The sequence below is a fragment of the Myotis daubentonii genome, chromosome 8, assembly GCF_963259705.1.
Source record: "Myotis daubentonii chromosome 8, mMyoDau2.1, whole genome shotgun sequence".
Taxonomy (NCBI): domain Eukaryota; kingdom Metazoa; phylum Chordata; class Mammalia; order Chiroptera; family Vespertilionidae; genus Myotis; species Myotis daubentonii.
The window spans coordinates 39582072-39608813 of NC_081847.1; the positions used below are offsets into that span (position 1 = coordinate 39582072).

At 41.6% G+C, this 26742-nt stretch overlaps 1 protein-coding gene across 8 annotated transcripts in view; it reads left to right on the forward strand.

Annotated features, from left to right (window-relative positions):
* The window catches only part of RPRD1B (regulation of nuclear pre-mRNA domain containing 1B), a 59452-nt gene extending 35764 nt beyond the window's left edge, over positions 1 to 23688 (forward strand). For 2 of the 8 annotated variants that reach the window (XM_059706120.1, XM_059706123.1), the window contains one exon: positions 21152 to 23688. In XM_059706120.1, coding sequence (XP_059562103.1) covers positions 21152 to 21301 — 150 coding nt within the window. In that variant the 3' untranslated portion in view covers positions 21302 to 23688. Of the gene's footprint in view, positions 1 to 5083; positions 5181 to 13149; positions 13264 to 18593; positions 18800 to 21151 lie in introns of all 8 variants that reach the window. The other 6 variants (XR_009454082.1, XR_009454083.1, XR_009454079.1 and 3 more) reach the window with 6 other exon arrangements.
* The last annotated feature ends 3054 nt before the right edge of the window (positions 23689 to 26742 follow it).

The following is a 26742-nucleotide window of genomic DNA, read 5'->3' on the forward strand; positions in this document are numbered from 1 at the left end:
TTTATAGTTTTAACTTTTACATTTAGGTCACTGGTACATTTTGAGTTAATTTTTTTATATATGGCATGATGTGTAGGGACCAACTTCATTTGCATGTAGACATCTAATTGTCCCAGCATCATTTGTTGAAGAGACAATTCTTTCCCTTTATGAATGAATGCGTGGCACTTTTGTCAAAACTCAATTGGCCAGAGATAATATGGGTTTATTTCGGACTCTCTATCTTATTCCACTGATCTACATATGTATCCTATGCTAGTGTCACACTGTTTCGATCACTGTAGTTTCATAGTAGGATCCAAAAATGTGAGTCCTCAAACTTTGTTCTTCTCTCTCAATATTATTTTGGCTATCAGGGGCCTCTTGCAATTCCATATGAATTTGAGGACAAGTTTTTCCGTTTTTCCGTTTCTGCAACAAAGTGTATTGGCATTTTAATAGGGATTGCATTGAATCTGTAGATGGTTTTGGGGACTCTCACCATCTTTACAATCTTAAGTCTTCCAATCCATGAGCATGAGATTTCTTTCCAATTTTTTAGATCATCTTTAATTTCTGCTGCAGAATTTTTAAAAACGTGGTAGGGTACCAGTTGCTAATGCATTTGATATTACAAAAGCCCTCTTTAGGTGCCATAGGTATTGGGGACTACCGTAGAAGTCAATAGTGCGTGTTGCCTTCCAGTAGGCTGTGTTTACCCCCACCTTTAGAAGGTAATGAGTACACATGCATGTGTGCTCAACAAAGTTACTAGGGCAAGTCATGACAGCCAACTTGACTCTGCAAAGTAAAGTGGTGCATGGAGGCCTGAATGTCTGTGTGAAGTCTTTAACAGGATTTTTGAGCTGGATGGGACTAAAGATCATATACCAGGTGTACCAGTTAATAATGCGGATTTTGTAATAAAAAAACACACGGTAATTTCAAGAGAAACATCAAAAGTGCTTTATTCAAAGTAATGTCAATCGCTAGCTACACATTTCCCCCATCTTTCAGGTAATTTGTGGATACCGTCCCAATAGAACTTTTCTTGTTTTGAGGCAAACCATTCAGAGACCCAATTTTCCACTTCTTTGTACCTTTTGAAGTGCTGCTCAGAAAGTTCGTGTGCCATCTATCGGAACAAGTGGTAATCTGAAGGAGCAAGGTCTGGTAAATACGGCGGGTGTGTTAATACTTCCCAGGCAAGAGCTTTTAACATGTCTTTAACTGGTTTTGAAGTGTGTGATGCGTCATCATGAAGCAAAATTACTTTGTCGTGTCTTCTGGCACAGTCTGGTTGTTTTATGATCAAAGCGTGGTTCAAATTGATTATTTGTTGTTGGTAGCGATCAGTATTAACGGTTTCACCTGGTTTTAGAAGCTCATAATAAAACACCATACCTTCCTGATCCCACCAAATGCAAAGCATTGTCTTCTTTCTGAAGCGATTTGGCCTTGCAGTCGATGTTGATGGTTGACCTGGATCAACCCATGATTTTGTGCATTTGGGATTCTCAAAATAAATCCACTTTTCATCGCCAGTCATAATTCGATGCTAAAAAGACTTTCTTTTGTGCCGTTGAAGCAACATTTTACTGATGACTTTTCGGTCTTCCATTTGTCTTTCGTTCAGTTGATGTGGCATCCATTTTCCTTCCTTTAAAATCTTTCCCATTGCTTGTAAACGATTGGAAATTGTTTGCTGAGGAATGTTTAGTTTTTCTGCAAGTTGTTTCTGAGTTTGACACGCATCTTCATCCAGTAATGCTTGTAATTGTTGGTCTTCAAACTTTTTCAGTTGACCTGGGAATTCTTTGTCTTTCACATCGAAATCCTCACTTTTAAAGCGTTTAAACCAGCGTTCACAAGTATTTTGAGATGGAGCATGTTCACCATAAGCTTCCCGAAGTATATGATAACTTTTTCTTCAAAATAAAGTAATGAATTAAAACTTCTGGCAAATGCTCTTTTTTGGCACAAAATTGGACATTTTTAAGTGAAAAAATATCTATGATGTTAACACCTTCAGCAAATTTGACATGAAGTTTTGAAGCTTGCTGTCAATACAACAAAATAGCATACATATCAAATTGCATATATATCAACATATATATAACTCCATCTATTAAAAAAAGTTTCCACATTATTAACCAGTACACCTGGTAGTCTGACTTCCGAATTGGTGAAGAAATTCAAGGCCCAGAGAAGGGAATTAGCCACAGACCAGGAATAGAATCCAAGGCAAACATCTTGGTAACATTCCATCAGGTTTGTGCTATTTGGTTTTTTTGTTTGTTTCTTCTGAATTTGATTCCATAAGGTCAACAGCCAGAAGATATCCTACACCAGTGGTTCTCAACCTTCCTAATGCCACGACCCTTTAATACAGTTCCTCATGTTGTGGTGACCCCCAATTTCATTGTTACAAATTGAACATAATTAAAGCATAGTGATTAATCACAAAAACAATATGTAATTATATATGTGTTTTCCTATGGTCTTAGGCGACCCCTGTGAGAGGGTCGTTCAACCCCCAAAGGGGTCAGGACCCCAAGGGTTAAGAACTGCTGTGACCTACACAGAAAAGTAGCTAATGTTGAATCATTTCAACAATTCCCAAGAACCTTGTTTTAGAGAAATGTCATCTTATGTAAGAGGGATTAAAATGGTTGTATCATGCATTCCAAAGTAGCCTCCAAGCTTGAGGGTACCCATTCTGCTACCAGGGTTCTAAATACCCAGTCCTCCCTTTGCATGTTCTTGCTCTGAGGGAGGTGGAAGGAAGGATTGGCTCATTGAACTTGAAACCACTGCTGTTTTCCCCAGCTTGGTGCCTCCCCCTTGGCTGTAATGAATACTCAGGAGTAGAGCCTTCTACTCCAGACAACACTGTTGGGAAAGGGGAAATGGCCCAAATGCCTTGTGATTCTTCCTATTTCTGTTTGTAATTTGCTTATAACAACTTGAGAAATTCTTTGGCTATAGCTGCGGGAGTACTAAACCAAACTGATGGCCATCTGTTGTTTTTGGCAGCATCCCTCACCTTCCTACAGGGTACAGATGGTTAGAAGCATTCATTGCAATAATGGGTTAGGCAATAGGTGGAGACAGAGAGTCAACTTTGGAGTAAATTCTCCCCATTTCCCATGATGATCAAAGCCACTATCTCATTGTCCATTAAAAAGAGATGGGACCTGGTGATCTAATCCTCATTTTAAATGAAGAAACAATGCTCAGGGCTTCTATGAGCAGTTTAAGGTCACAGAAAATCACAAGGACCAGAACCCTGATCTCCTGACTCCTGACTCCAGGAAGGAACTGAGAGGCTTTGCCTACAGCTGCCTCTCACAGCTCTGTGTAGCCTAGCCCCACCTGTCCACCAGTCCTTGGCACTCACTGCCCTCCTTCGCATATAATTCTTTCCTCCCAACACTAGTAGTGCTATCAGCGCCATGTGCTGTTGGAACAGTTGTTGAAAAGGTCAGTCTGCTTATACTGGTCAAGTGGTCATGGGGTCTTATAGTCATTCTTCTCTACATAGCAGGCCATGATTTGCTCACTGCTTTTTCATCCCTGCTTTGATATGGGAGGCCCCCCACCCCCCACCCCCCGGTCCAGATTTTCCTCCAGTAGGTGGAAACTTTTCTTGAGTTGTGTGTTTCTGTGAGTAATATGGAGTTCAGAGGCTGTACTAGTATGCTGGGTCCTTGGATTCCTTTCATTTATGTCGGTCATCACTGACCCTATAGCTCAGGCCAGACTTGCAGCTAGAACATCAAGGTGCATGTGTGTGTGCATTCTTTCTATATCACAATGTTTAGTTATCTCTTTTCACTCCAGGGGAAAAAACACCTCATTATAATAATTAGAATGTACTTTGCCTATTGGGCAACCTAGGGGAATGAGACTTCCCATAGAAAAAGTGACATGATTGCAAAGCTCTCACCTAGCATTCCGTACTTTTAGCTGTAACATTGTTTTCATACATATAGTCCAACTTTTGGTGATTTCTCCTACTTTCTGGAACAGCTCCACTGAGTTTTACCTGGTGTATGTAGTACTAGTTTTTTATATTTATAAAGTACATATATACACGTTCAGTCAAAGCATCATCTTGGTCCCTTGTCACCGGGCTCGTCTGCCAGACCAGTAATTCCTAATCAGCTAATTCTGTCGGTTCTTTCTTTATTTTCTGCTGATCTTAAAAGAAACTCATCATAGGAAACTTGAGGGGAAAATCATACCTCACTATCCAGAGATAACTACTTTTAATTTTGCGATAGTTCCTTTATTATTATTTTTTTTTAGTTTTAAAATTTAAATGAGCATAATGTGTGGACAGTTTTCTGTCATGCCTCGTTTTCCCACTTGATCATTTTCCCTTATGAATAAAAACTTTAAAAGCATTTTAAGTGACTGCTTGAATACCTATGGTTGGGTATTCAGTAATTATTTTTATTGAGCATTTATGTTTCTTTTTAAAATTAACTTTGGGCTACCTTTCATTATTTGTATTTTTTCCCTGTAAATTTTTAAATATGAATTCTAGATGTATTGCAACTATCTGCCTGTCTTATAGTATGCTGAAAGTCACATACATTTCACGGTCTTTGCCACCAGTATGCATTCCTGCCTTAGTTGTTCTTGGTTGTTGTTTTTTTTCAAAGCATCTTAAGCACTCTAGAATTTCATTGAGTCTTATAAACAGACAAGATGTGTGTGTGTGTGTGTGTGTGTGTGTGTGTGTGTGTGTACATACATATGTATGTATATATCCATAAGTTAAAGACTAATCTTTGTTTTATGAAGGAAAGAACATTGAGTAGTTTAATTAGACAAATGGGCCTCTCTTCTGAGTTTTAAATTATCTGGTTACATTTGAACAGCTGTGGGGAAATAGCAGATACTTATTATAACATTGACTTCAGTTAGCATGACTTTGAGAACAGAGTTCAAAATACAGAAATTTGAGCTTGTGTCTTAGTGTCATTTTACCCAATGAGTACGTGTTATTTTGAGCAAATCTAATTTTAGTCTTTATGAGTATCTCTACTACAGGCATACCTTGTTTTATTGTGCTCCACTTTATTACACTTTACAGATGTGATTTTTACAAACTGAAAGCAAGACCTTCCACCAGCAAAAAGATTACAACTCACTTTATTGTGATCTGCAACTGAACTCACAATATCTACAAGGTATGCCTGTGCTGTTAAGGTGGTCCTTCTATTCCCACTTGAAGTTGTGATCTTTGAAGAAAGTCAATTTGGATTGTAGTGTACTTTGCAAACTTGAAAATTATATCTCTGACTTCATTTTTCTTTCTATGACACGTGGGACTTGAAATAAGTCAGAAAGTGTCTTTCTCCGTGATTAGGGCAAAAATGTTCATTATTATAACCAGGAGTCAACACAAAACCTTTGCAAATGAAGTCCATGCGCTCCTAAGGTGTGGCACGCTTCGTGTGAAGAAGTAATGGTACCAGTTGGCTGTCATTAGGACTTTACAGATCTCCTTATTTGTTTTCCATATTCAGATCCTGTAAGCATCTTTAGGAAAAAGTATGGACAGTTCTCTTGCCATTAGATACTTTGAGAATTTTAAGCGGAATAACTTTGCAAATTTAAACTCAACAAAAATTTACCAGCAGCTTTCTAAGCATTCTTAGAATTTGGATAGTGATTTTGAATGGACATATCCTACTTTTTCTTCATGATGTCCGGTATGATGTATTTGGTGCTTTTTCAAGTTCTATTTTGTCTACAGTGTTTTTATTCTGGGGCATAGACTTACTAGGAGTTATTTCCATAAAGCTACTGTTTATCCCAGTTATGATTCAGTGATAAGGATCTGCAATTCCCATTCTAGGCTCTTTTTGCTTTCTCTGTGAGGCCAGTGATCCTCGTAGCCTTTATCTTTGGTGTGTTTTTTTATTTACAAAGTAACAATTTTACCCTCACTTGAGACAAACAGGTTCCAACATTTGTTTGACTTGAAGTTGTTAGTATCTGCTGTTCCTTATCATGCAGAGTCTTTAAGGCCCGTTTATTTTCCTTTCTGCAGAAGTCTCCAGTAGATTAGCTGAAGGTGTCCTTCTCAGCAGGCAGCATGCTTTGCCTCACTAATGTATACATATATTTTAAAATCTCATTTACATAAGCACATCCCACACATTACCACTATCCCTTTTTTTAACTATGACAATATCTTGTTTTCCCTTGCAAACTCTACTTTTGAACCCATTGCGTCTTGATATGCATATCTACATTCCTCTGAAGGGGCTGTCTTCAAAATCCCCTCACCTGTGGTAATCTCAGAAACCAAAAGATAATTTTCAGTCTGTCTCTGCTTGCTTTCTCCTCTTGGCCCATTCTATAGCATTTAATACTATTACCATTTCTTGTTTTTCCTTCTCCAGTTTCTTATACCCACTCTCTGCTAGTTCTAATTTTGTTTTTCCTTTAATAAGCTTTTCTTCATCCTTGGTCTGTAAATTCCTTTAGGCTTTTTCTCATTCTGGAGCTTTTTCTTGAGTAGCATGCTTAAAGTATGCTGGTGGCTTAAATGCAGATCTCTAATATAGACGCTTCCTTGTAGTTTAGACCAATATATCTTACTTCCCCAGACAACTCAAACTTGATATGGCCAAAACAGACCATCTCCTTCCTTGTAAACTTTCTTTTTCTTCTCTTTCCCTACCTTAGGGAATGGTATCGCTGTTCATCAAAATCAGACACTAGGCCTCATCCGGTATTTCTCCCCCTGTTTTTCTCACCTCCCAAATTGGTCAGTTCAGCCTTCTCTTGTCCCAGATTTTCTCTCAGTTCCTCTGCCATATGACCTCTCGTTGTGGTTTTTCCATATTGGAGTAATCGCCAAGCCATTGTGATTTTTATCTCCTCAGTTTTTCTTGAATCTGTCCCCCTCGTCTTCCTCTCTGTCTCTATTTCTATACCACCTTGGTCCAAACTGTCATTGTCTCATCTGGTCCCCTGCAGTAGCCTCTTTACTGCTCTGCATTTGTTCTTATGTCCTACAATCCATTCTTTATATGGCAGTGTTGTGATGTTTTCAAAATGCAGCTCTGGCCTTTTTTGTCTCTGGCTTTACATGTGCTAATCCCTCTTTCTAGAACACTCTGTCCCTTTACTTCCCACCAGTTACCCTTATCTAGTTGATTCCTGTTAATCTTTTATATCCCAAGTCCAACAGTATTTCCCTGACAGCCCTCTCCCATCTCTACCTCATAAAGTCATGTCTTCCCTGCCCCCTCCCTTTCCCCATATATACTGTCATAGCTCTCTATCTTTTTCCTTCAGAGCACCATGTAGTTTGTCATTCTGTTTATGGGTTATTTGGTTATTTTCTGACTAGATCATAAAATCCTCTCTGTATTGTCAATCTTTCATCACCAATCCTACCCCAGTAGCGGTGTCATGATCTCAGGTGGCAGCTCAGTTCATCTCTAGGCTAGGTCAGAGTACAGTTGACCCATGAACAACACAGAGTTGGACTGTGCAGGTCCATTTCAATAAGTATGCAGTTGACCCTTCATATGCTAGGATTTTGCACTCACAAATTCAGCCAAATGTAGGATCAGCTAACAATATTGTTGATCCATAGTTGGGAATCCATGGATGTGGGGGACTCACTTTATGCATTGTTCTATGCCGTGTATAACAGGGGTCCTCAAACAACGGCCCGCGGGCCACATGCAAATACAAATATTGTATTTGTTCCCGTTTTATTTTTTACTTCAAAATAAGATATGTGCAGTGTGCATAGGAATTTGTTCATAGTTTTTTTTTTAAACTATAGTCCAGCCCTCCAACGGTCTGAGGGACAGTGAGCTGGCGCCCTGTTTAAAAAGTTTGAGGACCCCTGATCTATAATAATAAAAGCATAATATGCTAATTAGACCAGACGTCCTTTTGGACGACCTTCCAGACAAAGCTACAGCTGCGGAGGCAGAGGCAGCCGCTGCTGCGGTGGGGGCCGAGCCCTTTGCACGAATTTCGTGCATCGGGCCTCTAGTTATATATAAGGGACTTGAACAATTTGGGGAGAATAAAAAGCTATATGCAGGTTTTAGCTGTTCAGGGAGTTGGCACTCCTAACACCAAGTTGTTCAATAGTCACCTGTATACCTTTAAAAAAAAAATCTTTATTGTTAAGAATATTATAGACTAGGGGCCCGGTGCACGAAATTCGTGCACTGGGTGTGTGTGTGTGTGTGTGTGTGTGGGGGGGGGGGAGTGTCCCTCAGCCCAGCCTGCCCCCTCTCACATACTGGGAGCCCTCAGGCGTTGACCCCCAACACCCTTCAATCGCAGGATCGGCCCCTTGCCCAGGCCTGACGCCTCTGGCCTAGGCGTCCGGCCTGGGCAGCGGGGACCTGCAGTGGCAGCGGGGGGTGGCGCAATCGCACGGGCTCCGCCTCTGCCCCTGCAGGACGCCTCTGGCTGAGGCATTCGGCCCGGGCAGCGGGGACCCACAGCTGCAGCGGCCCCGCGATCGTGGGCTTCGCTTTAGGCCCAGGCAAGGGGCCCCTAGCTCCTGGGACTGCCAGCTTCGACCATGCTCAGCTCCCATCGCTGGCTCGACCCCTACTTCCTGCTATCACTGGCCAGGGCGGAAAAGGCACCTGATTCTCTGATCATGGCTGGGGGGCAGGGCAAAGGCAGCCCCAGGGCCGCCTTTGCCCTGCTCCCCAGCTCTTAGCTCCCCCCTGGGTTTCCAATCACTGTCAGTGTCAGGGGGCTTCTTCCTGCTTTCCCTTTCGCCTCCCTGCATTGTGCCTACATATGCAAATTAACCACCATCTTGTTGGCAGTTAACTGCCAATCTTAGTTGGCAGTTAATTTGCATATAGCACTGATTAGCCAATGAAAAGGGTAGCTCGTACGCCAATTACCATTTTTCTCTTTTATTAGTGTTGATGTCACACTCTTCTTCCACCATTGCTCCCCTCCACCCAGATCCCACCCCACCCCAGGCCTTCACCACTCTATTGTCTGTGTCCATGGGTTATGCATATATGCATATTAAATTCTTTGGTTAATCTTTTCCCTTCCCTTCTTCCCCCTTCCTTCCAAGATTCTTTAGTCTGTTCCATGTTTCCATGTCTCTGGTTCTATTTTATTCATCAGTTTAATTTGTTCATTAGATTCCTTGTTCATTTATTTTGATTTTTAGATTCAATTATTGATAGATGGGTATTTATTACCATTTTATTGTTCATATTTTTATCTTCCCTCCCCTCCTACTTCTTCTTTTCCTCTCTCTCTATCTCTTCCTCTCCTCTTCTCTTCTTCTTATAAGAATACCCTTCAACATTTCATCTAATACTGGTTTGATGATCAGAACTCCTTTAGCTTTTTCTTGTCTGTGAAGCTCTTTATCTGACCTTCAATTCTAAATGATAGATTTGTTGGGTAGAGTAATCTTGGTTGTAGGTCCTTTTTATCACTTTGAATATTTTCTTGCTTCTCCCTTGTGGCCTGTAAAGTTTCTGTTGAGAAATCAGTTCGTAGTCACATGAGTGCTAGGTAGCTAACTGCTTTTCTCTTGCTGCTTTTAAGATTTCTTTTTATCTTTAATCTTTAGCATTTTAATTATGATGTGTCTTGGTGTGGGCCTCTTTGGGTTCCTCTTGTTTGGGATTGTCTGTACTTCTGGACTTGTATGTCTATTTCTTTCACCAGGTAGGGGAAGTTTTCTGTCATTTTTTCAAATAGGTTTTCAATTTCTTGCTCCCTCTCTTCTCCTTCCAGCAGCCCTGTGATGCGAATGGTGGTACGCTTGAAGTTGTCCCAGAGGCTCCTTACACTATCTTCATGTTTTTTGATTCGTTTTTCTTTTTGTTGTTCTGATTGGTTGTTTTGCTTCCTTATTCTTCAAATCACTGATTTGATTCTCAGTGTCCTCTACTGTTGATTCTCTGTAAATTATTCTTTATTTCAGTTAGTGTATGTGTCATTTCTGATTGGTCCTTTTTATGTCATTGATGTTCTCTCTAAGTTCCTTGCAGTTGTCACAAAGTTCCTTGAAGTTATCACTAAGTTCCTTGGGCATCCTTATAACCATTATTTTGAACTGTGCATCTGTTAGTTTGCCTGCTTCCATTTCATTTAGTTCTTTTTTTTTTTTTTTTTGCAATTTCTTCTTTTCATTTGTGACATGTTTCTTTGACTCCACATTTTGGCTTTTTCCCTGTGTTTGTTTCTATGTATTAGATAGAGCTGCTATGTCTCCTGGAATTAGTAGAGTGGCCTTGTGTATTAGGTGTCCATAGGGCCCAGTGCTCAGCCTTCCTAGTCGCCTGAGCTGAGCATTCTAGATGTGCCCCTGTGTGGGCTGTGTGCACTGTCTTCTTGTAGTTGAGCCTGGATTGCTTTTGGCGTCACTGGAAGGGATTGACGCCCCCCTCCCCCTCACCCCCCAGCCAATTAGCTGTTCGGACCAGCTGTGTCTACAGCATAAAAACTGCTGTGCAGGAGATGCCCCTATGGAGCAGGACTTGCTTCAATGGGATTATGGTACTCTCTGAGTCTACCCCTTGATTGTGTCACTCATGGATGTGCTAGGGTTGTAATCTGGCGTGATCTGAAGCTGACCACTGGATGTGTGGAGCCTCCCAGGAGGTGCAAAGTCAGCTGCTGTCTATGCCCTCCTGGGGCCACCAGGCACAAGCTACAGAGCAATCTGTAGGTGGCTGCTACTTGAATTGGGGTTAGAGCTGCCCAGAGAGGCCAAGCTGTGAACCAAGGCTGGCTGCTGCTAGTGCCAGGCCTGGGGCCTCTTATTGAGAGGTATGGGGCATACTGAGGCCAACTGCTGCTTGTTTGAGAAATTTTAGAAAAGTTGAAGCCTGAGCCAGGACAGGCTATTTGTATGGAAAAGCCACTGCAAACAGTTTGCATGGGGCTGCAAATTGGGTGGGACAGGGTTTCAGGGAGTCCCAGGGTCATATAAACAGTGCGATCCAGGTTGATAGAAACTCAGATATGGCACCTGCCAGTCCTCATTGTGGTGGGGGTGGTCTCAGCATAGGAACAATGACCTCTATCAACAATTTTGTCTGGAGAAAAGCTGCCCCCCCCCCACCCCCCCCAGTTCTTATCCTGATGTCAGACAATTTAGTTCCTCCCCGTATGTCCGTGGATCCTTTCAAGCTGCTGCCCCAGCGCTAGAGCTCAGAGGGAGTGAGTCCAAGTAAGTATATGCGCCAGCCCTTTTAGAGGAATGCCTGGGATGTGTCACTCAGCCACAATTCCCGCTATCTTTACAGCCTGAAGTTACAGAGACTTCTCTTCCCAGCACGGGGACTCCTTGCTTCTCACAGAAGGCCTCTGCAGCCAAGATATCCCTCCCAATTAAAAAAAACAAGGCACATGTGGGTATCAGATCATCCCGTTCCATGCCTCCACCCCTCCTACCAGTCTCAATGTGGCTTCTTTCTCTAGTTGTAGGACTTACATTCAGCCAGGCTTCAGGCAGTTCTGAATGATGGTTCTGTGGTTTGGTTGTAATTTTGACGTGGTTGTGAGCGGATGTGAGTGCTGCATTTACCTACACTGCCATCTTGACCAGAAGTTCACCTGTATACCTTGGATGGGGACTCCTTCCAAGTTGAGAATGTTCCCACGAGATCTAGGCTTTTTACTCCGTAGACAAATTCCTTCCCCTCTCTTGGCCTTAGATTGATAGGATTGGACTATGGTGCCACCTAATTATAAAATTGCCGGACTTTTCCCCCGTCTTGGAGATCAAACCCTTTTATTTTCACAAGCCAGCTTCTAGTAAAGGTGCTAAAATTTCAGGACATACTCAAATGGTTGGAGAGAGGAAGGATTTTAGGCCTCATCAATAATTCTCTTTTTCTTCAATTCTAACATGTAAATCAAAAAATTTAAGTATTGCTTATAAAATAATAAACATAGGAGGGTGCTCTTTCCCCCTTCAGATCTTCTAATTCAAATTGAACAGTTTAGCAAGGGCCTGGTCTCATTCAAGCCACCCCATGGTGTAGTCATTATTTCCATTCCTGTCTTATAGATAAGGACACTTAAGTCCAGCACGGTGAAGTCATGTTACACTGCAGGCAAGTGGTAGCACAGGACTTAAACTTGGATTATTCTGACTGGATTTTTTTTTCCCCCTGTTTTATCCTAGCAACCTCCCTCCTTTTTTAGTTGCTTGTGGAAAGGAATTGAAGTATTGAAGAGAGACTGTATTCAAATGCAGTTCAGTAACCTACAGACTGCCTTGGCCCTGGCAGACCTTCTAGTACCTAAAATTGTAGTAAATGTTGCTCAAAATCCTTTCGTGTGAAAAAGAGTCCCTTTCCTTTCTACCCTTTGCTTCTCAGCTGCCCTCCAGGAATGCTTGACCACCAGTATTTGGCTCAAAAGGAGAAACAGTTGAAAGATTTACACCCTTCATGTTTGTCTGAACAGCATCAATAACCTGATTTTCCATTGAAGTGGTCCCTAAGGAAATCCGTTTGTAGGGCTTTGTTACTTGCATAAAACATTTTTTGACAGTTAACTTTAAAAAAAAGAGAGAACTAATTATAAATAGTAAACAGTTTTTCTTACGCTTTTAATATTTGGTTTTACATAATGAGGGACCCATTACATAAATAATGTAAATATTTTTTAAAGGCTCCCTTGTCCTTTTTCTAATAAGTTGCCTTTAAAGCATAGTGGACATGTGTTTAAATGGTGTTTATCCTTATAATTTGTAAGTGTTTATAATTACATTTGCCAAATCCTAAAATTGATTTTATTTTTATTATTTTAGTTATGTGTAAATACTAACTCTGTTCTTCCCTTGCTTTTGCAAATCCCTGTCAGAGGGGGTTTTGTGGTGGCAGCAGAAGCTTCCTGTAAACCTTGTGTAAAGGGTCCTCTGGAGAGAAAGAAGTGCCCTAAAAATCCTTGGTTTGTGCTATGACTGTAAGCCTAAGACGCTCATTTCCATTTGATTCCTCCAGTGGGTGGCTGGATTGCTCTGAGAACGCTTCTCTCATTGTAGCCATTTTGTTACTTTCCTTCTGGGAAAACTTCATGTGTACCTTTATTACTGGTTTTGGTAATGGAGCTGAAAGACCCCAAGCACTGGAATTGGAGCCACAACTTCCTCTTTCCTTGTATCTTCCCCAGCAACTTACTCAGCAGCTCCAGTCTTGCTGTGACACCCAGAATGTATCATTTTGAAATGTCCCAGCTGCCACTAAGTCACATGGGAGCATGGAGCTGGCTGGGAGAAAGGTGCAGGTCAGTGATGGTTTTTTATTCCCACATAGATCCTTGAAGAGAAATTAGAAGTGGCATTTTTATTTTCAGTCCAAAGATTTATATGTTGTATTTTCCTTTAAAACAAACAAAAAGCAAATGAAAGAGAAAGGAAGAAAGAAAAAATTAAGTTGTGGTTTAAGCAGAAGCTGTGATTTCTAAGTGTAGGTCCTTGTGAGCCTTAGTCCCCCCCCCCCCCCCCCCGGCTCATGCAGGATGAGGGGGGCTGAGTGGGCATTTTAATAATAGTAGGGTGAAGGCCAGCTTCCCCTTTCTGCTTGGCTCTCCCAACCTTCATATGATGAAGCAGTTCTTTGACTTAAACTCAGTGTGGCAGGTCACCTTTAAAACAGGTCCTTTATAAACTGCTTCATGCATAATGACCCTTTATGACTCTTAATTGGGAGTAGTCGTGCAGTAGGTAATTTTTATATGCCTATGTCCTATAGCACAACAGGGCAAGATAAAGGAAAACATGAGTCTTATACTGGGAATTTTGTTTCATCAAGTCAAGCCCCTGCCTGTGGTGGTGTTGTTTCTAACACAATTTTTCTTACGTAAGTACTTCCTAGCAAGAAAAATATAGGCTTGACAATGTTTACATTTTGCTCAGCATTTCTTACATGAGTTGCTAGAGGAAATGCTTATAATTTTGTTTTGGAAGTGAAATTCCTGCAGAAAGGTCATTGCAATGTCAGCCCTTGTCATTTTTAACCCTCTTATCCCAGAGCCGATCTGCAGCATGTCAGGCCTGGTTTACTGCTCTAACCAAAAAAGGCAAAGAATGTGTGAGCGTTGCTCCTTTCAGCCAATTGTCTTGGTGCTCCATAATGGGCTGTGTTCACACGGTGTCAGCTGGACCCACTGGAAACAGGGATGTTGGAGACACATTTTCCTGCAACTTTGGAGAGTCTGTGAGCCGAGATTCCAGAGTTTTGCCAAGAGCATAAATCCTAGGCATTATCTCAAAACTGCACATTGGGCCGTTACCCTCTTCGTTTTAAACATTTCTTGGCAGTCAGATAAACCCAGACAGTTTATCACAGATGCCCACTTTCCCCTCCACCTCCTCTTCAAAGATCCCGAAACAAGGGTAGCAACAGAAGTCTGATAGAACTCTTACCTGTTTCACAGCTCCTCTCGGCCTCTCTGGGGTGAGGTAGAATTTGTTGCCGTAGGTGCATGTAGCCAGATGGAGGATTCAGCTTAACCGCTCATCTCTACCACCACCCCAGTATAAATTATGCATGAACAGGAAAGAAAAAGCAACAGGACTGCTTGTGTTTACCTTGTCTTCTCTTGCTTAAGATTGGTAATGTAGGAAAGGCAAGTGTCTGAAGACAGGAATACAAAAAAGAGATGCGAGCTGTGGTTGAGATGAATCAGTGGGTAGGGAGAGAAGAGTGATGAGCAGGAGTCCTGCAGCGGTGTCATCCTGCTGATACAAATAGTGCAGGTCTTGATCTCTCGAATTCCTGTACCAGACAGGTAGCATGAGTGTTAGATTAAAGGCTTAGTGCTCTATCACACACAAAACGTAAGGTAATTTACACAAGGTGCATGTAACCACCTTGCCACATCATTTCTCTACCTGAGTGGTGCTTGTGTGCTAAAGAGATTGTGGAATGCAGCGCACTTAAGGGAGTCAGAAAAATTCGAATGGGTCTCATCACTGAAGTTGGTTTTATTATCATGAGAAGCAGCCTGGATTCTTATGAGAGCAGGAGTTGCTGAGGGCACAGTTTGGAACCTTGTGGCAGCAGAGCTTGTGGATCACACTTTTGTCCAGAAGGTAGGCTGGTAGGTTGAGAAAAAAGATGCTCTGATTTTCCTGAGGTCTGTCTCCTTAACCTGTCCAGAACCAGAGAGAATAACTGGAAAGGCAGCTATTAAGAGAGTGCCCTGACCCGACCAAGGGGAAGAATTGGAAGGTGATTCACTCTTTTTAAAAAAAACAATATATGTTTTTATTGACTTCAGAGAGAGGAAGAGAGAGATAAAAAACATCTGTGATGAGAGAGAATCTCGATGGGCTGCCTCCTGCACAGCCCCTACTGGGGTTAAAGCCTGCAACCCAGGCATGTGCCCTGACTGGGAATCGAACCATAACCTCTTGGTTCATGGGTTGATGCTCAACCACTGAGCAACACCAGCCAGACTGGATTCACTCTTAATTGTTTTGTTGGTCTATGGCAACATTTATAGATGACTTTATTTGGAAAAAGACTAAATCTATTTTAAAAAAATGGGAGAGGTGGGAGAGATCACAGTTACTACTGAATTTAGGGACTATAAACGTACTATAGCTTCACTTTGACCTAGTCAGAGCTGGCTGTGAATTCTAACCTGCTCTTCTCTCCTCAAGGCATTAAGTTGGGTCATTCAACTGTCCCAGTTAAACAGGTAACATGCTCTAATAGTTTTAAAGGCAAGCTTTACCTGTATTTGGATATTCAAGTATATACCTACACACCCTTGCCGATGTATTTAAACCTTTTGGCCCAAGGGTGTTTTTTGGGTTTTTTAAGGCTATTTTTTTAGAGCAGTGTTAGCTTCACAACAACATTAAGGGGAATGCACATAGATTTCCATACTCTCTACCCCCACACATTCATAGTCTCCCCCCCTGTCAGCATCTCCCACAGGAGTGGCACATCTGTTACCCTTAATCTATATTGACACATTATAATGACCCAAAGTCCATAGTTTACATTGGTGTACATTCTACACATTTGGACATATCCATCATTACAGTATATTCACTACCCTAAAAATTCTCTGTGCTCTGTCTATTCTTCCCTGCCCACTCCAGCTCCTCTTGCCATAGTTTTGCCTTTTTCAGAATGTCATGTAGTTGGACTCTTAACCTTTTCAGGTTGGCTTCTTTCACTTAGTTTTGTGTTTTTAAGGTTCTTCCATGTCTTTTCATGGCTTGATAGCTCATTTCTTTTTAGTGTTGAATAATATTCTGTTGTTTGGATATACCAAAATTTGTTTATTCATTCACCTACTGGAGGACATCTTGTTTGCTTCTAACAGTTATGAGTAATGCTGCTATAAATCTATTCATGTGCAGTTTTTTGTGTGGACATAAGTTTTCAGGTCCTTTGCATAAATACCAATGAGTGTAATTGCTGGATCCTATGGTAAGTGTATGTTTAGTTTTGTGAGAGACTGCCAGACTGGTCTTCCAAAGTAGCTGTACTATTTTGCATTCTCACCAGCAACATAATGGAGTTCCTGTCGCTCCACATCCTTATCAGCATTTGCTGTTATTAGTATTCTGGATTTTGGCAATTCTAATAGGTATGTGGTCATATCTCATTGTTGTTTTAATTTGCGTTTCCCTAATGTCTTTTGCAAACATTTTCATTCTCTTGACAGTGTCTTTCATAGAGCAGGAATTTTTTTTCATTTTAATGAAGTCCAGTTTATTAGTTCTTTCATGGGTCCTGCCTGTGGTGTTGTATCTAAAAGTCTTCACCAAATTAAAGATCATCTAGATTTTCTCCTGTGTTATCTTCTAGGAGTTTTATAGTTTTGTGTTTTTACATTTTAATCTGTAATCCATTTTGAATGAATATTTATAAAGGATGTAAAACTCATGTCTAGATTTGTTTTGTTTGTTTTTTTTGCATGGTTCCAGCACCATTTCTTGAAAATACTGTCTTTTTTTCACTGTATTGTTTCTGTTTCTTTGTCAAAGATCAGTTGACCATATGGGCCTGTTTCTGGGCTCTCCATTCTGTTGCATTAATCTATTTGTTTTTTTGCCAGTACCACATTGTCTTGATTACTGTAGCTTTATAATAAGTCTTGGAGTCAGGTAGGTCTGACTTTGTTCTTTTCAATCTTGTTTTGGCTATTCTGAAACTTTCCCCTTTCCATATTAACTTTAGAATCAGTTTGTCTATCTCCGCAAAAGAACTTGCTGTGATTTTGATTGGGATTGATTTGATTGGATCTATAGATAAAGTTGGGAAGAACTCACATCATAACAGTATTGAGTCTTCCTGTTGTAGGCAGCGGGAATGGCACCAGGTTCACCACTGGACCTGGGCTCAGCAACCTCAGTACTTGAGTTCTGGCTAGGAAAGAATTCAGAGTCAAGACCCTGCAGCTTTTATTTGTCAAACTATAAGAGAACATGCATTTATAAAATCACAGAGGTAGAAAAAGTAATTCCTAGAAGAAATGGGCTTAAGAAACAAGTTATAGAGGAAAGAGAAGGGCCCTTGGAGCTTGGAGTGAGGGAAGTAATGCTAACGTGCCTGGGGTGGGTAAGGGAAAGTCCTAATGGTTTTAAGGGTGAAGATTTTAGGGGAGATCCCAGGTGAAGATCTCATGATAATATTCAGCAGCTTTCCAGGTGTGTTCTTTCAGGGTCTGGGTCTCCACTGATTTCTTGGTCAGTGCCAGGGCAGAAGGTCATTAGTCAGTGCAGCTGGTCTGAGGTCAGCCATAGCGTCGCTTGTTTGGTTTTGCTGCTCCTTTGGGCCTGGAGCCCAACTACAACTGAGACATAGATGTTATCTCTAGGGAGGAAAGGTCAGGGGGTCTCAAATCACATGACCAGAGATATGCTAGGGGAGGAAAGGTCACCCTGGGGGGCAAGGTTCCACCATACAGTTGTCCCTAGCTAGGCATCCGTGACTTTACACCTAAATGACCTTCTGTACTGGCCCTTTGTCATTGCTCTGCTCATGTCTGTCTGTCTACCACATTTCTAGCCATAAACATAGAATTTCTCTTCAATTACTTAGTTCTTTGTTTGTTCATCAGAGTTTTGTATTTTTCTCAGACAATCTTGTACATATTTTATTAGATTTATAACTAAGTTTTTCATTGTTTTGGGTGCTAATAAATACTGTGTTTTAATTTCAAATTTCACTTGTTTATTGCTGGTATATAGTAAAGCGATAGACTTTTGTATATTAACCTTGTTTCTTGCAGCTCTGTATTTTTCAATCCCATTCTTTTCTAGTAATGCCCTATTCCTAGGCTCATGCATCTGCTCTAAAGTAGAAATCACTAGGGGAAGAATAACTGGTAGCATGAGGAGGTATGGGCAGGATCCATCAGCTTTCAGAGTGGCCTAATGAGAGGACTTTAATGTGGAACATGTTTCTTTTTATTAAAATGAAGGTGTTTTTTTATGATATCTAGGATATAGTAGCATCTAATTATGATAACACCCCACCCCAAAAAGGAGCAAATGATATTTTTGTTTGTTTTAAAGATTGCCTGGGAGAGAGTTATTTGAACTTAAGGTGGTACCTGATCAGATCAACTGTCTTTCCTTTTAACCTCAGATGGATTTGCTAAGTCAGTCTGAGGATCACCCAAGAGTGAGGAGTCTTGGATTCTAGTCCCAGCTTAGCTCACTAGAGACTCAGTGACATTCAACTGTTCTTGAGGAATTCCTTCAAATGAAGTGCTCTATAGCTGCCAGGAGTTCATGGCTTCAAATCGAAGCGGCTTTTATTTGTCAGCTTTGGTCAGAGGATTTGAGCAGGGAGTAAGTATTTTACCCTTTTTCTACCTAGATTTCAGGAGAAGTTAATTAAATGAATCCATGTCCAGCAATAGAGTGGATCTTCTATTGATTTCCTTTGAAGTATGTAAAACCAATGAAGAAAAATGTTTGTAGAGGCAAGGACAGGGAACTTGACATTTAGATCCTCACATTTGAAATTAGTCTTCAGTTTCAAGACTTAAAGCTGATTAATATTGTGTACTTGCTCATAATATTATGTTTTATATACCATTATTTCTTTGGGCAATGGTGTCGGACTCCTACTGTTCAGAGTCCTGCTGGGCATGGTGGATGCTGGGAGAAAGCAGATGGATCTGGTTTTTGCCTCCTGAAGCTTACAAGTTTGATGAGGGGCTCATTATTAAGTATTTATGTGTCGTGGTTATAGTTGTATTAATTCTACCAAAAAAAAAAATGTGCCAAGAGCACTTACTTTCTTTCCCAGTCTCTCCATTTGATGGCCTGTGTGAGAACCGTTATTTCAGGGGAAGGCTGACTGCCTATGGGAATGTGGGGGCAGGCCCTCCCTGCCTGCATCCCTGATTCCCCTCTTCCACTCCTTGCTTGGACTTCATTTTTACAACTTGAACTAAGTGTTCTTCTTTCAACTTATTTCCTGTCTTATCACTCTTCCCAAGCGTGCTTATGCCCTCAAACCCTCTGCCTCTCCAAGTGTTCATGAGGTGTTGGCATGAAGTGATCTAGAACTTGAAGAAAGATCTATGGGTGGTCCAGTTCTTTCATTTTCAGATAAGAAAGGTGAGGATGAAGGAAGAGAGGAAACTTGTCCCCAGTCACATATATAGTTAGAGTCAGAGCCAAAACTAAACCCAGGTCTCTGAGTCTTAGCCCAGTCCTTTCTCTTATGTTCCTGCAGGAGAGGCATTAGTCAGCAAAGACCCAGTCTCAGAAACATCCTTGTCCTTGCAGAAACACTAAGGAGGCTGGCACAACTAGAGGAAAAAAGACAAGCCCTAAGGGGGCTGTAAACCACAGACCTCACATGACCTGGTGGGTTATTCCGTACAGATTTACCAAGAGAACCTTTAACTGGGAGCTGAGGAGGGAAAGTGGTATACTCAGTTCCCATTATCAAGGGAGTCGTCATTTAGAGCAGTGGTCGCCAACTTTTCAGACCTCACGGACCACCAGTGGTCCGCGGGCCACCAATTGGCTACTGTAGGTTTAGAGGAACATGGAAGTCTAACATGAATGGAGAGAGTGCCTAAGAGCAGGCTGTTAAGGGGCCTAGATGCATGCTCTGTGCACAGGAGGGTTCCAGAGCAGGCAGAGGTGCAGACCAGTCTCCTGGACGAGGAGGAAAGATTTCCCTAGAGAGGTGGAACTCAGCAGGTAGGCAGAGGAGTGGAGGCTGGGCCTTGCTGGGACCAGGAAAAGAAAGATCCGTGTCTAGATTGTGTTCCCCTCTAGGCTTGAGTAGAATCCTGAACAAATGGCCATACAGGCAATGTGTGTGCCTAGGGCAGTGGTTGGCAAACTGCGGCTCGCGAGCCACATGCGGCTCTTTGGCCCCTTGAGTGTGGCCACGAAGTTTCAATCGCACTGTATGTGCGTGCCCGCATGTGGTATTTTGTGGAAGAGCCACACTCAAGGGGCCGCAATTTGCCGACCACTGGCCTAGGGGGTTGGGAAGTTGTAAGAAATACAGTTGGCAGGAGCTCATTTTAGAAGACCTTGAGCTCTGAGAGTCGTGGAAACAGTGTGGTGCTGTGCTTCATTTTCTCAGAGGGGTGACTTGATGAAAGCTAGGCTTTTGGAGGATAAGTCTGGCCTATTTAGACTAGAAACCTCATCAGGGACTTGTTCAGTTACTTGGGAATGGAATAAGCACAGGTAGTGGCATTGGGTATTTTGAGCTTGTGTAGTCATTGTCTGCAAAAATGCTAAATCTGGTTTAATGTCCAACTTTAACGCACAAAGTATAGTTTTATAGTGATTTTTCTAGCCATGTCTAGGTATAGCCTTCAAAATAATTGTAAATCCTAAGCATCTGTATTTTATAAGGCATTTTGAAATAGCTAAGAACCAAATAAAAGACACTGTAAATACAAAAATGTCACTTCTTTTTACTTCCAAATCTCAAGTGCTAAGTGATACCATTTCATGTTGTTGCCAGTATTGAATTCTGCTTTCCTTTTTTATATAAAGTTTTACAGAGTTTGAAAACCTAGCATTGTCCTTTAGCTGAATAGGGCAGGGGCGATCTGGTGGGGAGAATGTAGGAAAAGAGGGTGAGAGTATCTGTATTGGGTCCTTAAACTTGGCCACCAGCACGCAAAGACTTACTGCATTGTCTTCTCTTTGTTTCCTTAGGAATATAAACAGAAGCTTGCTCGGGTAACCCAGGTCCGCAAGGAACTGAAGTCCCATATTCAGAGTTTGCCAGACCTCTCATTGCTGCCCAACGTCACAGGGGGCTTGGCCCCCCTGCCCTCTGCTGGTGACCTCTTTTCTACTGACTAGGGCAGGTGCCATGCCCCAGATTCCCATCTCTACCAGCAGAAAGAAGAGGGCGAGTCATGGTTGGAAATAACCTTGTAGCCCCTGGTTCTATCCCTCCTTCCGCCTGGCCCCCAGCCTCCAGAAAGAACCACAACTCTGGTTCTCCTCTCCAGCCTCTCCTGTTGAGCACAATTCAGAACAGTGGTGAGTGGAATCCAGTTTAGATTGATATTTGGAAAGAATACAAACGCTCCCACTTTGTGTTTTTACGCCCCTGTTAGTTTTCCATTCTTAGCTCTCACTTTATACTGAAGAAGTTATGAAAATCATGTGTACTTCTGGAAGCTTTCAGAAGAATCTTGTCCTTGATGATAGCATTGTGTCATGAAAGCAGCTTCGGTCTGAGCTGGGCTCGTTCAAGTTCAGTACAGGCTTCCACTGAGGAATTCAACCTGGAGTCATTGGCTTTCCTGACTCTCTCAACCCCAAAGGGAGGCACAACTGTCGAGCAGCTTTGCCATAAGGAGTTTGCTAAATCTCTGATTCTCCCCTACTATTACTTCTGGCGATGTATAGTCAATGGTCGGGTGCATTTGTTTTGTAAGCAGACTAGAGAATCTAGCAAGAAGATTAGGAGCTGATCTGGGACATAAAATCATAGTTCAGAGACAGAGTAACAGGAATTACAAGGATGAGTTTAAAATAAGTACTTTGCTTCAGGTTCCTACAAACAGGCTGCCTTTTTCAAGGATCTACCCAGCGTCACAGAACACCTTCCTAAAACAGCCTTCTGACCCCAGTTGACTGTGAAGGTGCTTGTTAGCAATGGCAGTGGTGGGCCGGAAAGCTAAAGGCATGCTGAGAGCCTGGGTTCTGTGTGGGTGCTGCTTTGACCCTTTCTTTTGGGGAGTAGGGCACACACTAACAATTCACTGTGTGGGCATATGTCCTCAGGATGGTGACTGCACTTGCTTATCTCCCTTGCAAATATGACACCGTGCATGCTCATCTGTCCGTCAGCCACATCATTGCACGTGTCCCTGTGCCCAGGAGTACTTTGTGTCAGATGTTACTGAATAGCTCATCTTGGGCAGGGGAAGGGGGAAAGTTTGGGATATTAATTTTGGGTTTTAATTCTATTATCATGCCATCTGACATTACTTGCTTTTTAGTAAAGATTAGGCCTGTTAACTATAAATCATTCTGTTTTGGCAGGCTTATTTTAGACATTGGAAAGGGCAGAAAACAATTTGCCCCAATAGTGTAATAGGAATTATAGCCCAGAGGTTGAAATCCCAAAGCTATAAAATGGGATCCAGTAGAGGGGGTTTCAGATTCTCCATTATTCTGAGGATTACCAAAAAGCCAATTACATGTAATTTTACATGTTAAAATATAACCTATGTTTTTAAAAGTATAGCAGGTTTTTCTTAAAGGAGCCCTCCTGCCTGCCAAAAGTGAAAACAGTGAAAAGTCATAGCAGGCTTTCAGTTTAACTCTGTGTAGAACCTAGTAGCATTTAAGCTATTTTCAGATTAGAATATGGACTGTGTTGAACACTGCCTGTTGTCCTGTCAAGATTAAATAATGAGTCTATATATAAAATTTTCTCCCAGAGGCCGTAGGGCAGTGGGTGACTTTACTAAAATTGCAAGGTGAATTCGAGTCTTTGCTCTTTCTGCACATATGCCTCTCCCCATGTGGTGTGCTGCTTTAGTTCTACCTAAGAGCATGTTTCTGAACAGATCCTTGGACATTCTGTATGTTTTCATCAAGGAAGGAAAATTTTACTAGCCACAAATCAACCCAAAAAAAGGGTATGGTAGATATTTGCTCTGATCAGCTAGATGAAATGTTATAACAGAATGAATCTTGCCCACTGTGATGTTTTATCTGATTGCATCTAACCAGCCATTGGTGCATAATTATTGCAGCAAGAGCAAGAAATGAAACTAGCAATTATGTAAATGAATATGATGGCCTCTTAACACCTGTTACTACTAGTGGACTTCCTGTGAGGAAGTTAGTTTTGGTATTTTTTGTTGTTGTTTTAATGAAATGCTTTTGTTTTTTTTAAATCTAATTCTCCCATATCCTCCCCAAGTGTGCTTTACTTCATTTGTTTAATTTAAGGATCTGGCAGGGTGGGGTGGGTAATTTGTGTTTTGTGTTTTTTCTTCTTTACTTAGGGCATCCATAGACCTTAAAGGACCTTTCCTTTAGGTCATATTCCTCAGAAAGTCTTTGTTCTTTTCCCCCATTTTTTCTTAAAGAATATTTTTAAAGCTTAAATTTGTATATTAATTTAGGACTTTATTTAGAAGTATAGGCTGTCTTTGGTGGCAGCAGTATATTCTGAAATGTCTCATAGATATATATTTTTGAATAAACATGGTGTTGTTGAATGACATTGTGTGCTGTTTCCTTTCCCTACCCTTTTGCAGAACACAGTGCTCTCTTTGTAAGCAGTGGGTAATTAGTAATCACCAATAGAGATTGTGCTGTCTGCACAGACTCTTGTCCCTGTGGAGTTTTTGTGGGTCTTAGTGGCACATAAATATCAGCACTTACATAGTATGTTCCAGGGGCTTAATTAGCTTTAATTAGCCAACCCACACAGTACCCAGGAGAGGTACCTCCACAGTTTTATCCTCATTGCACAGAAGTGGGAACTGATGGAGAGAAGTTAAGTGACTTTCTCCCCAGTACCATAGTCTCTGACAGATTAAAACTTGCAAATTCTTTGATTTCAGCGCTTTTGTTTGCACCACTAGGCCTCCTGAGAGATATATTTGATTTTGGCAATACAGTGAAAGCCATTCTGAACAGCGAGAGGAAAAAGTCAAGATAATTCAAACCTGAGTGGTATGCCTTTAAAAACATCTTTGTGGGTTTCCTTTCTCCTTTTCACTTTTAAATTCAGTGAAGCGTGTTGACTAAGTATTATTGTTAAAACTCAAAATAATAGAAAAATATTTTGAAATAATTCCTTTTGAAGTGATTGGTGTTTGGAAAGATGGTTTTAACCTTTCCACTGGGTGAGGGCAGCATTTGCCTGAAGGAGTAGGGTTACTCATTTATCTCATGATACAGAAAACTGCAATAGCTGGTCCTTCAAGACTAAATGCAACTCAGGCCGAGGTCCCGAATCAGGAGAGTTGAGGCTGCATTACCCACCTTCTGTCTTAAAATACAAAGGTTCAATGTAATATGTGGATCTCAGGAGACAAGAACTCCTTCTGTGTCCCAGGTTTCATGGCCTAGGTAATGTCTTCACTCCTTCCTATAAACAGTAAGTCCATAATTCCTCTGGTTTAATTAGCACTTCATGCTACAAAATGTGACTCTGAAGTCCACAGAGCTGAAGGTGGGACTACCCAAGAGTTCATGTATCTGTCAAAATGCTTAACTTTTGTGATTAGAGCCATTAACTGTGTGACCTTCCCGGGACAGGTGTTTCTTTCTCTGGGCCTCAGTTTTCTTATCTTTGAATGTGGTATTGGACTCAGTTATTTCTAGGCTCCCTGCCAACCCTAAAAGCTTGATTGTTGGGTTGCATAAGAAGAAGGCAATGCTGAATGGCATGTCCTAGGTTCCCATATTTGTTAAAAGAATACTGTCACCATAGTGCTAATGTATGGAAAGAGGATTTATGAAACCCTGGAGATCATCAGCTAAAAGGATCCGAACACAAAAGCCTGCCAAGACTAGGAAGATGGCGTAATCAGTGTCTGAGCACAAACAATCTGCATTTGGTTTCCTTCAGATCTTTAAGAAAAAGCTATTTTCCAGCCTGGTTTGCTATCTTACTTTCTCTTGGACTCAACTCATTCGCATCACCACCTCCACAGGATTTTCCATTTAAAAATTACTCTCCCACTCTAAGGCACAGATTCAATTAAGAATCCATTCTCCCGTATAGTAAATTGGGATTCATACAGCTCTATGTGGTGTTGGAAGCCCAGTTTGTTCAATTTTTTAGACTCTGAAATAGTTTGCATTAAAAATTCATTTCTACCACTGGTTTGAAAAATATTAAAATTAGCAGTATAAATCAGAATTTAATATGTTTTTATGAATAAGAGGCAGCTGTGGCAAGTGATAACCCACGTCTCCTCTCACTGTGATGACCATGGGCAAATCCCTCAATTCAAGCCTTTCGGGACGCTGCAGCTTCTTAAGGAAATGAATGAGGTTGACAAAACCACCTCGGGAGCGCTTTCCAGATCTGAAGTTCTATGACTAGGCTTTCAGAATAATTTTTCCTACTGAAAATCTTATTAACATGCACTCCACAGATTTTTAAATGCCAGTTATCAATCCTCAGTTATGAAAATGATAAAATAGTTAACAAACAATATACCTATAAACTTTAAATGAGATGTTTGTAAAAAGGGCCTAGTGCCATGGCCAGGGACAAGTTAAGGACTCAGTGGTAGCTGTTATACATTCAACAATGAATGTAGGTATTTTTAAAAATATATTTTTATTTCAGAGAGAGTGGGAGAGAAAGAAACATCAATGATGACGGGAATTGTTGATCAGCTACCTCCAGTACGCCCTCTCCACTGGGGATCGAGCCCACAACCCAGACATGTGCCCTGATCAGGAATTGAACTGAGACCTCCTGGCTCATAAGTCGACGCTCAACTTTTGAGCCATGCTGGCTGGGCTTGGTAATAAAGTTAAAATCTATGTTTTTTGGAAGCTACCACAATACCTATACCGTATGCTATTTTTATAATGGAGATGGTAAAAAACCTGTAACAGCCCTAAATTTGTCATCCACATTAAGGGTATAAAAGAGGAGTTAGAGTTGAAAGAAGAGGGTTTTTGGTGGGGATTTCTTTGAAGTGATCCATTTGTGTGTTTTGAGTCTCTTAAGGGAGAGCAGTAGATGCCCCTGCCTCTTACCTCAAGGCTAGGGAAGGGGCCTCCATGGAGGTTACTATGTGTCCCTTGTAGGGTGGTGATCAGGTGGACTAGACCCCGTGCCTGGGAAAATCTAAAGAATGAAATGCCAGTGGCTGGCTAGGTGCTTTGACGATGGAGCCATGGAAAGGTGGCTAAGTTGGATGCAGCCTCTATTCCTATTCCTAGAGTTTGTCGGGGCAGGGGATGTATGCTTGCCTCCCTTGGACCAGTTGTGAGCTGCATGCAGGAGAACCACCATGGGTCATCTCAGAGTGACCAAGAGACGGGTCTGGCTCCTCAAGGAGGTGGACTTCTGACTTGCAGTGCTGAGGAAGAAGCAGGAAATAAAGAGCCGGGGTAAGTACCACCCCTGAGAGACGCATGGGAGAGAATGAGCCGCTCAGGATGCTGGAGAGCCTACACGAGAAAGTAATGAAACTCATGGCCAGCCAGTGCCCAGTCACCACAACACCTCAAGTAAGGATTTTCTCTTGCTTCTCCTTGCTTTCCTCACTCCCACTGCCCTGAACCTTAAACAATGCTGGCTT